The 16207-nt window shown below is 39.1% G+C and overlaps 1 protein-coding gene across 6 annotated transcripts in view; it reads right to left on the bottom strand.

Moving 5' to 3' along the window:
• Positions 1-16207, bottom strand: part of PLD5 (phospholipase D family member 5) — a 422454-nt gene that overhangs the window by 113619 nt on the left and 292628 nt on the right. Inside the window, exon 1 of one of the 6 annotated variants that reach the window (XM_058701962.1) lies at positions 9554-9670. The exons of the other annotated variants lie outside the window; for them this stretch is intronic. Coding sequence (XP_058557945.1) covers positions 9554-9650 — 97 coding nt within the window. The 5' untranslated portion in view covers positions 9651-9670. Of the gene's footprint in view, positions 1-9553; positions 9671-16207 lie in introns of those variants that run through there. 6 annotated transcript variants of the gene reach the window in all.

Here is a 16207-nt window from a genome sequence, read left to right as displayed (position 1 = left end):
ATTCTTGGTGGCCTACTGGTCAGTGTCTTCATGAGCAGAGGAAGATGTAACACTGTAGGCATACAGATATATTCCAGGATGTCAGAAAGGAGGAGTGGTTTATATATGAGCTTCACCTGTAACTCTTGGGAAAAGGTAAAGTGAGAACCTGGGCCCTGAGGCAGGATGTCGAGAGGGGCTATGGGGCTGGAGCAGGACCGGGGGGAGGCTAGCGTGAAGGCAGATTTCCTTGGCCTCCAGCCACCCTAGAATAGTCTCATCTAAGGAATGGTTACAGGCCCCAGAGGATGAACAGTTGGGTAGAGTGGGCTCTCAATGTCCAACGTGGGCGGTTGCCACAGTAATTCTGGAGAGACCCACATCTGCACAGATCGTGTGGTGCCCCGGTGTCCCCCAAAGACACAGCTGCCAGTGCTCCCAGGTGGATGAAGAGCAGCATGTGTCTTTGGGGAAGTGTCCCTTTCCTACGGCTGCCGTAACACAGAGAATGGGTTAAAACAACAGAAGTCTACTGTGTCTCAGTTCTGGAGATGGCAAGTCCAGAATCAAGGTGCTGGCAGGGGAGCCTGCAGGGGAGAGTCCCTCCTTGTCTCTTCCCACCTTCTGGGCAATGTCTGATGTTCCACCGAGGGCCCACCTCTGTTGTCACATGGAGTCTCCCCCTGTTTGTGTCTCAGTTTCTCCTGTGCTCATAAGGACACGAGTCCTGTTGAATTAAGGGCCCACTTCACACAAGTGTGATCTCATCTTAACTAATTATATCCCCAAAACGCCTCTTTCCAAATAAAGTCACATTCTAAGGGGCCGAGCATTAGGTCTTCAACATGTCTTTTTTGGGGGGACACAAGTCATTCGACAACAGAGATCCAGGCCACTTTCCCCGGCCATGCCCTTCAACAGCACTAGATTGAGCAGCACTGAGGCAAGCATCTTCTCATCTCTGGAAGGAAGAGAATGAGGGTGGTCTTGGTGTTTGCCTCAGGTTTTATCTTCCACAGGTGTCTCCAGGCAGGCCTTCACCTGCCTTCTTATTCTGACCAGAAACAACTGTAACCCTCTGTGACCCCGGCTGGCTCTCACCTCCTGGCCTGGAACACCGTGCCTGAAATTTGACCCACAGCCAATTGCTACTTTGCACTGCATTGTTTACTTTTTATTAGATCCCTATCTGTTCTCACTCAGGTCTGCTGGAGCCCCAGCCCACTGGTCCATTTGAGGGAACACTGGGTGTATGGGAGGGGGCCACTGGGACCATCCCTTTTGACCTCTCCACGCCACAGTGCACAGCCACTGCCCTCAAAGGACTTCATTAATTTACTTGGTACTTTAGCCCAAGGACTGTGATTTCAGGACCATGGGGCTTTTGCGATGCTCCAGCCAGAGCCTCCACAGTTCCTTATTGAGGCCTATAATTATTCTATAAAGGAACAGAAACTTTCCGTCAGCAAACCTCTACTGATATATACCAGGTACACCAGATATATACCACATATATATCTGATATATACACAGATAAATATCAGAAACCTGATATATACCAGATACTATGTTACGTGACAGTAGCAACACACGACCTAAAGTGGCTGAGTCAAGTCCAGGCCCACAAATAAAGTGTGATATTTAAAACAATTGGGATTGTTCACATAGCAAGGGGGCACCGAGTATCCGAAAGATCAGGAGGAGAGTCCCCATCGCTGTATCAGGGAACTCCAAGTGAAGGCCAAGGGCATGAATGGCTTCACAGTTGTGCTGGGGGCCATGGCCACATGTGCAAAAGCCCTGGTACCACATACAGACATCAAGCAACAAGTAGTAATAGTAACATCCATCCACTCAACACTACATGCACCCAGCACCAACACAGCTGGGCTACAGCAGCCCCGCAGGGGATGTTAGAGTTTCCCCATTTCAGAATACAACAAACAACTGCACGCGGTGTCCTAAATCAGCTGAAAAAATATTTGCCTGCATATAGTTTGTGGAATGTCACTTTCCCACTAATAATGATATGTCTGTTTGGGGCACCTGGGTGGATCAGTTGGTTAAGACTTCGGCTTAAGTCATGATCTTGCGGTTCATGAGTTTGAGCCCTGCGTCAGGCTCTGTACTGACAGCTCAGAGCCTAGAGCCTGCTTCAGATTCTGTGTCTCCCTCTCTCTCTGCCCCTCCCCTGATCGCTCTCTCTCTCAAAAACAAAACAAAACATTAAAACGTTATAAAAAGAATTATGTTTTTCTATCTATCCATCCTCCATCTATCTCTGAAGAAGACCTAAGCTTTTATCTTATTTTATACCTGACAGGTAAATAGTCATATCCAACATGTCTCTGTTTATTACAGGCATATTATTCAATATTTAGCTTAAAATAATTTATTTTACATGCACTTAGAAAATATCTTTGTTGACTGGTTACAGAGATTAGCCTCATCCTACTGTCTTTTTATATGTATTAGAAAGGTATGGTTAAAATCCAATGTTTTCTGAGGGCGCCTGAGTGGCTCAGTCAGTTAAGTGACTGACTTTGACTCAGGTCATGATCTTGCGGTTTGTGAGTTTGAGCCCCGCGTCGGACTCTGTGCTGACAGCTCAGAGCCTGGAGCTGCTTTGGATTCTGTGTCTCCCTCTCTCTCTGTCCCTCCCCTGCTCACGTTCTGTCTCTCAATAACAAATAAACGTTAAAAAAAATTTCAAAATCCAATGTTTTCTGACTATAAAACATATTTAATCACAAAAGTCGTTAACGCATCACTTAGTGCAGTATTATGTACAGAAGCTAATTTCAAGTTCATTTTCTAGTGTTATGCTAGAATTTGAATTGGCAAAGATGGTCCATACATTTTTGTGTATTTAAATTTTAATGTTTAAAGTTTAAAAATGTTCATATTTTTATATTTTATAAAACACAAAATTTGTAATACTTAATATTTAAAAATATTATACTTTAAAGAACAAACAATTCTAAAATTTGTATGGAACCACAAAAGGCCCCGAATAGTCAAAGTAATATTGAAGAAGAAAAACAAAGCGGGAGGCATCATAATCCCAGACTTTAGCCTCTACTACAAAGCTGTAATCATCAAGACAGCATGGTATTGGCACAAAAACAGACACATAGACCAATGGAATAGAATAGAGACTCCACAATTGGACCCACAAAAGTATGGCCAACTCATCTTTGACAAAGCAGGAAAGAATATCCAATGGAAAAAAAGACAGCCTCTTTAACAAATGGTGCTGGGAGAACTGGACAGCAACACGCAGAAGAATGAAACTAGACCACTTTCTTACACCATTCACCAAGATAAACTCAACATGGATGAAGACCTGAATGTGAGACAGGAAACCATCAAAACCCTAGAGGAGAAAGCAGGAAAAAACCTCTCTCACCTCAGCCACAGCAATTTCTTACTCAACACATCTCCAAAGTCAAGGGAATTAAAAGCAAAAATGAACTATTGGGACCTCATCAAGATACAAAGCTTCTGCACTGCAAAGGAAACAACAAAACTAAAAGGCAACCAACAGAATGGGAGAAGATACTTGCAAATAACATATTGGATAAAGGGTCTGTATCCAAAGAACTTGCCAAACTCAACACCCAAAACAAAATAATCCAGTGAAGAAATGGGCAGAAGACATGAATAGACACTTTTCCAAAGAAGACGTCCAGATGGCCAACAGACACATTGAAACAATGCTCAATGTCACTCATCATCAGGGAAATACAAACAAAGCCACACTGAAATACCACCTTACACTGGTCAAAGTGGCTGAAATGAACAAATCAGGAAACTACAGATGTTGGCGAGGATGTGGAGAAATGGGAACCCTGTTGCACTGTTGGTGGGAATGCAAACTGGTGCAGCCACTCTGGAAAACAGGGTGGAGGTACCTCAAAAATTAAAAATAGAGCTACCCTATGATCCAGCAATAGCACTAGTAGGAATTTACCCAAGGGATACAGGAGTGGTGATTCATAGGGGCACATATACCCCAATGTTTATAGCAGTGCTTTCAACAATAGTCATATTATGGAAAGAGCCTAAATGTCCATCAACTGACGAATGGATAAAGAAGATGTGGTTTATATGTAAAATGGAATACTACTTGGCAATGAGAAAGAATGAAATCAACAGCAATGTGGGTGGAACTGGAAGGTATTATGCTGAATAAAAATAAGTCAGTCAGAGAAGGACAGTTATCATATGTTTTCACTCATATGTGGATCTTGAGAAACTTAACAGGAGACCATGGGGAAAGGGAAGGGGAAAAAAAATAGTTACAAACAGAGAGGGGGGGGAAGCAAACCACAAAAGACTCTTAAATGCAGAGAACAAACTGAGGGTTTATGGGGGAATGGGGGAGAGGGGGAAATGGGTGATGGGTATTGAGGAGGACACTTGTTGGGATGAGCACTGGGTGGTGTATGTAAGCAATTACCATGGGAATCTACCCCCAAAAGCAAGAGCACACTTTACACACTGTATGTTAGCCAATTTGACAATAAATTATATTAAAAAAGTAAAAATTAAAAAAAAATTAAATAAAAACATTAGACTTAAGATTACAAAATATCTTTAAAAGCTGGCTTGATTCAAGTAAATAGTTCTTTCAACAGCCTTGAAAATGTAATGAGTTAAGTTTGATTAACCAATTTTTGCTTTCCTAGATTTCTTTTTTAAATGGAAAACTATTCTTTCAGCCCATGACCCACTGTGCAGAGGCCCCAGGATGTCAATGAGATGCTCATCACAGCAACCTTGCACACTGGGACAGCTGGCTGGTGGCTTCGAGGTGGAGGGGGCGGGAGGTGTCTGAATCTCTGGAGTCTGATCCTATCTCAGCTGGATCATTTGTTTAAGTAATGGTTAATAGGAGTTATTGGCAATTCCAAACAGTGTTTCTAGATGCCCAAAGTGATAAATCAAGATTATGAACTTGTTTTTATAGTTGCTTATAAAATACCTTCATGGTGTCTAAGAAGTCTAAGTCTTTTTTTTAAAAATTTTTTTTTTTTTAACGTTTATTTCTTTTTGAGACAGAGAGAGACAGAGCGTGAACAGGGGAGGGTCAGAGAGAGGGAGACACAGAATCTGAAACAGGCTCCAGGCTCTGAGCTGTCAGCACAGAGCCCGACGCGGGGCTCGAACCCACGGACTGCGAGATCATGACCTGAGCTGAAGTCGGCCGCTTAACCCACTGAGCCACCCAGGCGCCCCGAAGTCTAAGTCTTTAAAAAGCTACAACATGCTACCATGGTGCTCACTGCTCAGGGCCTAATTGGCCACACTGATCAAGATAAAGTGGTGTGTTACATCCTTTTTGGAAAGTAAAAACATTGAAAAATCAGGAAATCCCAAACTGCTAATTACAACTGCCTTGAGTTTTAACAGAGATGCTCTGTCGAAATTTAAGACGATGCTCCTGGTTTCACGGGGTTTTTGTTTCTTTACAGTTTTACCAAAATTGTTATTCTTATGGTATTAACCAGATAATCCTGCATTTTATTTTGTGGATAATTTCAATGAAGATAATATGCCACAGAAACTTATTAATAGAGAAAATGAAAACAGTGGCTAAAAATTTATTTATTAATTAAAAATTATTTAAAGGAAAAACTATACTCTCACAATGAATTGGAAGGTTACTACCTTGGAGAATCAAGTTGACTGCATATCCATACACTTAAAAATGTGTGGATTCTCCAAAGCCTTCCTTGGAGAAGACTTGACGGCATTCAGTTTGCTTATCATAGATCTGTTCCATACCCCGTTCTGTGGAATTTATAACTATTTCACCTACAGCCTTGTTCATTTCCAGAGACCCTGATGTTTGCTTCATTGTCAGATTTCAGAGAAGCTCATTGTTCCTCATGTGTGAAGCATCTGTGGATGACAGCATATGAGTGGACCTTAGGGCCACCCCTACCTTCTTGTGACGCAGACCCATGGGGGCCACCATTCTAACAGTGCCTATGATGTGATTTTGAGGACAGGACTACGTTTGTAGTTCTGCTTCTTTATCATCAACTCAAAAATCTTTATACTCCTATTTTGATCAGAAACAGGCTCACAAATAATATTAGACATTTGTTGAAGAGTAGTTAATTCGTCATCTCAGAATACCCATCCCAATCTAAAATTACTAAAGAAAGCTTCAGGAATGTGTTGTTGTCTCTAGAGTGATATAAAGCTAGTGCTCTCAAAACAGAATGTTAGAGCTTATGGAGAGGTTTAGCCTTGGGATGTTCACAGATCCTTAGGCATAAGAAAGAGAACTCAAGGGGAAAATGAGCAACTTTAGAAGGCATATGGCTGAAGAATTTAATTTTTAATTCTAGTGTAGATAAGGAGAGTTACCTATGCTTAAAAAATTTGTATAATCTAGATGTATCTCCTATGTATCTAGTGGCTTTCTCTCTTTTGGTCTCTCTCATGGAAGGGAAACAAAATCTTCAGAGGATATTTTTGTTAGTTGATGTTAGATGTAGTTGAGATGTGCATCATTTCTTCCCAGCCAGTACCCTCTTTATATTTTTTCATTTTTATTTTTTATTTTTGAGAGAGCTCATGAGTGGGGGAGGGACAAAAATGGGGGGAGATAGAAGATCCAAAGTGGGCTCTGCATTGACAGCAGTGAGTCCAATGTGGGGCTTGAACTGACGAATCGTGAGATCATGGCCTGAGCCGAAGTCAGACACCCAACCGACTAAGCCACCTAGATGCCCCAGTGCCCTCTTAGAGTGCCCGATGCACCCGTGTGATGCCAAATAAGACAGTCAAGGCACCATGTGAGCCTATCTAGTCTCTATCTGGCCACAGATAATTAGACCAAGTGTAAGCACCTGACCTATGCCGAGCCAGTATGATTTTCTCAATATTGAGTCACAAAGTAAGTTAATTAAAAGAAGCTGTGCTGGAGAGTCATGCACAGATGGAAGTTGCTCTGTCCAAGTTCACATAAATGAGGAAGAGGAGAAGGCAAGCCTCAGGGAGAGAGCAAGAGATATATATGGATAAGAATGGAAAAGACAACATCCCCCCAAGAGAAGGAAGTGAAAGTGAGACTGTGGGGGAGGAAAGAACGTGGTAGTCCCACTGCCAAACCCAGCATCACTTCTTACCTTGAGCTCTTCTAGATCCTTAGAATAAATTCCTTGTTATTTACACTGGTTTTAGAGGGGTTCTGTTTCTCTACTAACTTACGCTTGCAAGTTATGTACTTATAAGTTATGCAGTACTTAATTATTCTTGTAAGATTGTACTTTATTTTGTGCACACATTAATTCCAGAAGTCCAGCACCCTTGAAATGCGTATTTTTAATATTTGACTAAAATATTCAGTTCTGGCCTAACAGCCATGCAATTTTGAGCAAGTCCCAGTTGCCCAAATTGCATGATTAAGTGTTTCAAATTTTGAAGATTTAAAATTTTTATTTTATTTAAAATTTTATTTAAATTATTAAATTATTAAAGTTTTACTTAAAATAAACATCCTGTCAAAATATTCATCATAATGACACAATAGAAAATATGCCAGTGCACCGTGGTTAAGAAGTGAAAAATAAAGTTCCACATTCTCCGTGAATCATCGGAATGAAGATCACACAGAATCTATCTCCAAGTTTATTTCCAGAAAATCAGCTGTTGCAAGATTATCAGCAGCTTTAGTAAATCTTACAACATTTATACATTCAAGAGAATATATGTAGCTTGTGGGTAAACTATGAAGCACCATCTACAAATGGACACCTGTGAACTTTCCACTTTACTAAAAACTAGAACCTTACCATTCTGATTAAAGTCAGTCCTTCCAAGGCACCTGGGTGGCTCGGTGGGTTAAGCGTCTGACTCTTGATTTCAGCTCAGGTCATAATCTCACTGTTCAGGAGTTCGAGCCCCACATTGGGCTCTGAGCTGACAGTGAGAAGCCTGCTTAGGATTCTCCCTCTCTCTGCCCCTTCCGCATACTTTCTCAAAATAAATAAATAAACTTAAAAAGAAAAAAAGACAGAACTTTCCAATCAAAGGTGATTCTGTCCCCCTATCCTCAGAAACGTAGCAATATCTGGAGGCATTTTGGGTTGTCACAACTGGCAAGAGAAGGGCTATTAGCATCCAGTGAGTAGAGTTCAGGGATGCTGAACATCCTGTCACACACAGGGCAAACCTGCAAACGTCAAGAGTCCCAAGGGTGAGAAATCTGGCATTAACGTTTGTGTATTTACACTTGATCTGACATCCCTGCCACTTTCCTCCAAATCAACAATTATCCTGAAGTTATTAGTATTTACCACTGTCTTGTCCTTAAATATTTCATCATACGTATATGTATCCTTAATAGCATTATAAAAAATGTGTTTATCACCAGCTGTGAGGCACATTATTAATGAGCCTCAAGTGTGTATCAAAAGGAAATGCATTAGTTATCAATAATTATAGATTTCTGGAAAGGTTTTCAGATGCATCCTGAAAGCAAATTTTGCAGCAGAAATTTGTCTTATTGATCAAGCACTTCTTCTGAATATATTAATTTGTGTGAGCAATGAAAAGGTCAGAGCTAGCCCATTTGGGGGGACTTTAATAAAACCAGCACAGGTAACTCAGCAACATTTTGAAATCCATTTGGCTTAAAGGCTAAAGGGAACACCACAGGGTAAAAATCAGCTGTCATGACATCTCTGCTTTCAAATCATTCAGTGAGTGATATTCAGAAAAATTTTAAGATAACCAGTTGTAGAAAAAGTGAGTCTTCAATGCATGTTTCAGGCTTAGTTTTTTTTTAAATTTTTTTTTCAACGTTTTTTATTTATTTTTGGGACAGAGAGAGACAGAGCATGAACAGGGGAGGGGCAGAGAGAGAGGGAGACACAGAATCGGAAACAGGCTCCAGGCTCCGAGCCATCAGCCCAGAGCCCGACGCGGGGCTCGAACTCACGGACCGCGAGATCGTGACCTGGCTGAAGTCGGACGCTTAACCGACTGCGCCACCCAGGCGCCCCTCAGGCTTAGTTTTAACATCTCTATTCAAATACTGTCAAAACCACATTGTGGAATTTTTCACAGGTTGCCTTTGATGCTTTGCTTTTTAGGCCACAGGTCTGGAGCTCACAGGGGAGTTTCTACATGTTGTGTCTTCCCTCCTTATATTCTTCATACAGTTAGACTATTCTGCTTCTAAGGAATTCAGTTCTAAGGAATTACCTTACAGTCCAACAGGCAAGCTATTTATAGGAATCGTTGACTTAAGGAATCATTAGGCTTAAAATTTTTTTAAAAATGCTTAAAAATAAAGCTTGCTTAAATTATAGTTTCTCAATTATGCATTAAAAAATAGAAAAATTCCACACTAAAAACAGAAAAGCAAAGGCATGATCTACAATGGTCATCAGTTATCCTAAACCATGATAAGGTCTAGAGGCTGATGTCCAGAGCAAATGCTTAAGGCTTCCTCTCTCTTGCCCCTCCATGCTGAGGTCACATGACTATTTACACGGACACCAACATGGAAATCGGGGAATGAGGGCCACTACTGAGGCTTCTGTTTCGGTACCAGTGTTCACTGGAAGGAGGAGGCCTGTCAGAGTCCGGTGCTGTCGTGATGCCAGGAAGGATGTGAACCTGGGAGCTTTGGAGAAGGTTTGCTTCATCTGGGCAAAGCCCAAATCATTCTGTTTACCTTACCTTACTGTTTCCATAGTGACAGAAGACTCCAGAGCCCAATCTGTTAGGCTTCTGGGTACCAGCCTGCTTATGTGGAACATAAGCACTTCATCTAACACAAATTGATAGTTTAAAGGAGACATGTCAAGAAGAAAAAGCATATGGCTACCACTGAGGGCAATCAAATGGAAGAAACAGGAATTCTTAAGGACATTTGAGAAGATATTTCAAAAGAATAATCTAAGAACAAAAAAAGTGTTCTTCAAAAGATCCAAAATACGAATTTCATGAAGGCAATGTAATATAGGATTGGCAAAGCTGGAAACTGAAATAGTGATCTAGAAGTTCAAATGCTGTAATTGACAACACAGAATGAATCTAAAGAAATTGAAATGATCATCGAAAAGTTGATGCATGAAGGATATATCGTGGGAACTGATATCTCAAAATCTCAAAGGGTGAAAAAGGGATGTCTCTGAAAGTAGAAAAAAAAGCATGATAAATGTGAGCAAAAAATGTATGAAGTTAGAGGATTTACTTAAGATATTCAAAATCCAATTATGAGAGTTCCAGAGAGAACCAAAATCAGACAGGAAGAAATTACAAAATAGATTATGAAGCAAAATTTCTTATTGTATTTTATTTATTTTTAAAGGGCATACATTTCTAAACGATGAAAGTCTATCAGTCTCTGGGAAAACCATAAAAAAGTCTCAAACACACATCAAAATTTTTCAGAACATTGGAAATAAATAAGATCCTAAAAGCTTTCAGAGAAAGCGAATTTATAGAAATGATAACATACAAAGATTAGTAAATATGATTTATACCAGATATTTTAACAGTAACAATGAAGGCTAGGAAATAGTTTGAAGGGAGATAAATTTGTATACCTAACAAAGACTGGAGAATGGCCTCCACCATCATGATGCAAAAAAAAAAAAAAAGGAAAGGAAGTGTAGAAGACGAGGGAGGGATCCACAAAGGGTATCTCCAAGAAATAGTAAATAAAATGGGCAGAGTCCTGATGTGTCAGACTGTGGTAAGGTGATATGTTAAAGCATTTTAAGATGATTTAATATGAGGTACACAGAACCATGAACTAAAATGAAAAAAAAAAATGGCTGCACAAGAGGAAATGTGATCACTGTATATAGCTCAGTTGTTAATAATATTTCAGTATAAACAGTAAATATTGATTTAACAGCAACAACAGCCATGATGACAAAAGATGACAGACTTCTACTGGGAGGCTCAGGAGACAGGAAGCACCTGCTTGTGCTGGGGATGGGCCGGCAGAGAGGGGAAGGAGTGACAGGAGACAGGTAATGTATTCCATATTCCACAACAGTAATTAAACAGGTCATATTTGAAACAAAACATCAAGAAATAGAAATATGAATAGGTTACATTACAAAAAAGTAATACTAGATGATACAGATAAAAGTAGTAAAGATTGCTTCTGGGAAGAAAGAATTGGAAGTAGGTTGACATAGCTCAGGGTGAGGCTTTCTTTATTGCATGCATTGTTGTTGTTTTTTATTTTATATTTCCCTGTATTACCTTGATCAATAATGAATTAAAAGGATATATAGATGGGGAAAAAAGTACACCAATATAATATGAACTATTTGCCGAATGCCAAACTAGTTTTATTTTACTGGTGAAATTATAAAGCTATTTCCATTATAATTAGAAACAGACAGTAATCATTCACTATTATGTAATGATTAAAAAAAATACATTAAAAATGAAAAAAAAAACCTGTAATAAAACAGAAGAGATAAAATTCTTTTTGCTGATGGTTTGAATGTTATGTCTGAAAAACCCAACAGAGTATAGCAAAAACCTTTTTGAATTAAAAAAATGATGAGGTTTCTTGATAAAAGATAAATAAAAATAAGTAACTTTTCCTGCAATGTCAATAATCAGTTAGAAATTGGAATTTTAAAAATCCATTTACATTATCAAAAGGTATAAATACAATAAAAATTGTAAAATCTTACTGAAGAATTTCAGTATTTGTATTTGTATTTGTATTCTCTGTATTTACAAATACAGAGAAACAGAAAGTATTCCAAGGAGTGTGTGTGTGTGTGTGTGTGTGTGTGCGCTCACATGTGTGTATGTGTGTGAGAGAGAATATATGGAAGACTTTTCACTCTATTGTTAAAGAGACTGATTTCTGGAGTGAAAACTGGGACATTATTAATTTTATGTTTATGCTTCTCTGATTTTCTGATTTTTAAAAAGTGAACATGTTATTTTTATACTCACAAATATAAAAATACCTTTCTAAATTACCAAAACAATGATAAGTAGCATTCTCTCTATAGCCCCACACGAATACCATCAATGTTTTATATATGTTTTTACTACAATGTTCTCCCTTTGGGGAAGTGCCCTGCCTCTTCCTGCCACTCCGCAGCCCAGACTCCATCCATCCCCATGACACTGGATTGAGATCTCTTTCTCTTCTAAAGCCTGCTAACATGAACATTCAAGTTAATATAAATATTTTCTTATTGTTGTCAGGTTATCATGATGTTTTGCCAAAGTACAAATTCTCCAGGAAATGATCAATTTTAAAAATATTATTTATAAATTGAAGGGATATCTAGATAGATAGATACAGATACAGATACAGATACAGATGCTGATACAGATATAGACATAGATAATTTGGGATGGTATGTATCTTGAGGGGAAAATATGAATCAAGAACATAAAATATATATCGCCATTATGTTTTCTTTCCATACTTGTATATATATAATTGAAAGGAAAAAGTCCTCAAGATCTTAATATTTTTTAAGGGCTCATTCAAGCTAGTTCAAGAAAAGATATGTCCTCAGCTCAGTCACTAAATGAAAAAAAAATGGAAATAATAAGTCACATGATTAGCAACAATGCTTCCTTGTGTTTGTCTAGTACTTTACACATTAGCGCAAAGAATGATAGAGTTACAGAGAATTAGGTCACTCTCTAGCACACCATGAGGGTCATGACACAGGTAGAAGAGGCCAAAGAGACTGAGTCCCAGGAAAGTGAATGACTTGCCTGAGTGCGCTCAGCTGGGACACAAGCTCAGACTCAAGGTTTTTACTTCAAATTCAGGGCTCTCCCTGTCCTCCTGCTGAGAACAACACAACGGCCTGAATTATTCAGACACTGTAGAGGCATTACTCTTGCAAATGGCAATGCTTGACATGAGTCTATCAGAAAGAAGCCTGACTTCTAATGAAGTCCCTACTCAGGTTTCTTCCTAAAGAAAAACTAGAAGGGGAAAAGAAAATGAAAATGGAGAGTGGGAGTTGCTTAATTTTATTTGTTTCATTCTAGAAAGTAGCACAGTGCTGAGCACGGTTTAGGGGTTCAATAAACATGGGAAAATGACTGAAGAAGTAAGTAAGTGAATGTGTTTGCAAGCACCTGTCACATTAAAGCCCCCTCCCCCAGTTACTGATGGAAGGGAATCCACTGGGATTTCCAGTGCAAAGTCTGAGCAAACATAGTAGGTAGTAAAGAACCTAGCAATATGAAAGAAATATGCTAGAAACACATTTTTGTAAGTAAGAGACATGGTTATAGGAAACTTAAAAAAATTTTTTAACGTTTATTTATTTTTGAGACAGAGAGAGAGCATGAATGGGGGAGGGTGAGAGAGAGGGAGACACAGAATCTGAAACAGGCTCCGGGCTCTGAGCTCTCAGCACAGAGCCCCACGCAGGGCTCGAACTCACGGACCGCGAGATCATGACCTGAGCTGAAGTCGGCCGCTTAACCGACTGAGCCACCCAGGCGCCCCTTAAAATTTTTTTTTAATGTTTATTTTTTTTGGGGGGGGGACAGAGTGTGAGCGGGGGAGGGGCAGAGAGAGGGGGAGACACAGAATCCGAAGCAGGCTCCAGGCTCTGAGCTGTCAGCACTGAGCCCTATGTGGGGCTCGAACCCATGAACCATGAGATCATGGTCTGAGCTGAAGTCACTTAACCTACTGAGCCACCCAGGTGCCCCATAGGAAACTTTTATAGTTATATGGAACTTTGGTTCCATTCCAAGTCAAATTCAAAATGAAGGAAAACTGAGGCATTTATACACAGTTACTAACATGACTTAAACAAAACTCCCCCCACTTCAGTTGTTTCTTCCTTAGAGAACCAATGGTTTCAACATTTATTTTTCCTCTTCTAGAGAAAAAAAATTACAATGCTGTCTTCCATTCTCCATCACACAGTAGTTTCTTTATATCTCAAATTACCACAGATGTTAGAAGGGGGAAAGAAGAGAAAGTTTTGTTTTTTTTTAAATCAAGTTCTTATTTAATTTCTACTTAGATAACATACAGTGTAATATTCAGGAGTAGAATTTAGTGATTCATCACTTACAGAGAACACCCAGTGCTCATCATAACAAGTGCCCTCCTTAATACCCATCACCCATTTAATCCATTCCCTGCTGACTTCTCCTCAATGAATCTTAAATTTGTTCTCTAGATTTAAGAGTGTCTTACTGTTTTCCACATGCTCTTTATTTCCTTCCCCTGTGTTTACCTGTTTTGTTTCTTGAATTCCACACATAATTGCAATCATTTGGTATTTGTCTTTCTCTGGCAGATTTCACTTGGCGTAATATACTCTAGCTCCATCCACATCATTGCAAATGGCAAGATTTTATTTTTTCTGATGGCTGAGTAATATTCCATTGTGTGTGTATGTATTTATGTGTATTATACACACACATACTTATATACTTTTTTACTTCAAATTTATACACACACACACACACACACACACACAACTTCTTTACCAATTCATCAGTCGATGGACACTTGTTTTTTTCTATAATCTGGCTATTGTTGATAATGCTGCTATAAACATCAGGGTACATGTGCCACTTTGCATCAGTATTTTTGTATCCTTTGGGTAAATACCTAGTAGTGCAATTGCTGGGTCATAGGGCAGTTCTATTTTTAACTTTTTGAGGAAATTCCATACTGTTTTCCAGAGCGGCTGCACCAGTTTGCATTCCCACCAGTAATGTAAGGGGGCTCCCCTTTTTCCACATCCTCACTGAAATCTGTTGTTTCCTGTGATGTTAATGTTAGCCACTCTGCCAGGTGTGATGTGGTATCTCATCATGGTTTTTTATTTGTATTTCTCGGATTATGAGTGATGCTGAGCATCTTTCCACATGCCTATTAGCCATTTGGATGTCTTCTTTGGAAAAATGTCTATTCATTCATGTCTTGTGCCCATTTCTTAACTGCATTATTTGTTTTGGGGGTGTTGTTTGATAAGTTCTTGATAGATTTTGGATACTAACCCTTTATCAGATTAAGTCATTTGCAAATATCTTCTCTCATGCCATAGATTGCCTTTTAGTTTTGTTGATTGTTTCCTTCACTGTGCAGAAGTTATCTTCGTAAAATCTCAATGGTTCATTTTTGCTTTTATTTCCCTAGCCTTCAGAGATGTGTCTAGTAATAAGTTGCTAGAGCCAAGGTCAAAGAGGTTGTTATCTATGTTCTTCTCTAAGCTTTTGATGGTTTCCTACCTCACATTTAGGTCTTTCATCCATTTTGGATTTATTTTTGTATATAGTATAAGGAAGTGGTCCAGTTTCATTCTTCTGCATGTTGCTGTCCAGTTTTCCCAACACCATTTGTTGAAGAGACTGTATTTTTTCCATTGGTTATTCTCTCCTGCTTTGTTGAAAGTGCGTTGAACATATAGCTGTGGGTCTATTTCTGGGTTTTCCATTCTTTTCCATTGGTCTATGTGTCTGTTTTTGTGCCAGTACCATACTGTCTTGATGACTACAGCTTTGTAATATGGCTTGAAGTCTGGAATTGTGATGCTGCCAGCTTTGTTTTTCTTTTTCAGTCTTGCTTTGTCTATTGAAAGTCTTTTGTGGTTCCATCCAAATTTTAGGATAGTTTGTTCTAGCTCTGTGAAAAATGCTAGTAGTATTTTGATAGGGATTGCACTGAAAGTGTAGACTGCTTTGAGTAGTACAGACATTTTAACAATGTTTGTTCTTCCTATCCATGAGCATGGAATGTTTTTCCATTTCTTTGTGTCTTCAATTTCTTTCTTAAGTGTTCTGTAGTTTTCAGAGTACATATCTTTTACCTCTTTGGTTAGGTTTATTACTAGGTACCTTATGGTTTTTAATGTAATTGTAAATGGGACTGATTCCTTGATTTCTCTTTCTGGTGCTTGATTATTGGTATATAGAAATGCAACAGATTTCTGTACATTGATTTTATATCCTGAGACTTTTTTGCATTCATATATTATTTCTAGCAATTTTTTGGTGGTGTCTTTCAGGTTTTCTACATACAGTATCACGTCATCTACAAATAGTGAAAAGGTGACTTCTTCCTTGCTGATTTGGATGTCATTTCTTTCTTTTTGTTGTCTGATTGCTGAGACTAGGACTTCTAGTACTATGTTAAATAACAGGGGTGAGAGTGGACATCCCTCTCTTGTTCCAAACCACAGAGGAAACGGTCTCTATTTTTTCCCCATTGAGGATGACA

The sequence above is a fragment of the Neofelis nebulosa genome, chromosome 15, assembly GCF_028018385.1.
Source record: "Neofelis nebulosa isolate mNeoNeb1 chromosome 15, mNeoNeb1.pri, whole genome shotgun sequence".
NCBI classification, from domain to species: Eukaryota; Metazoa; Chordata; class Mammalia; order Carnivora; family Felidae; genus Neofelis; species Neofelis nebulosa.
This window is presented reverse-complemented; position numbering and strand designations above follow the sequence as displayed.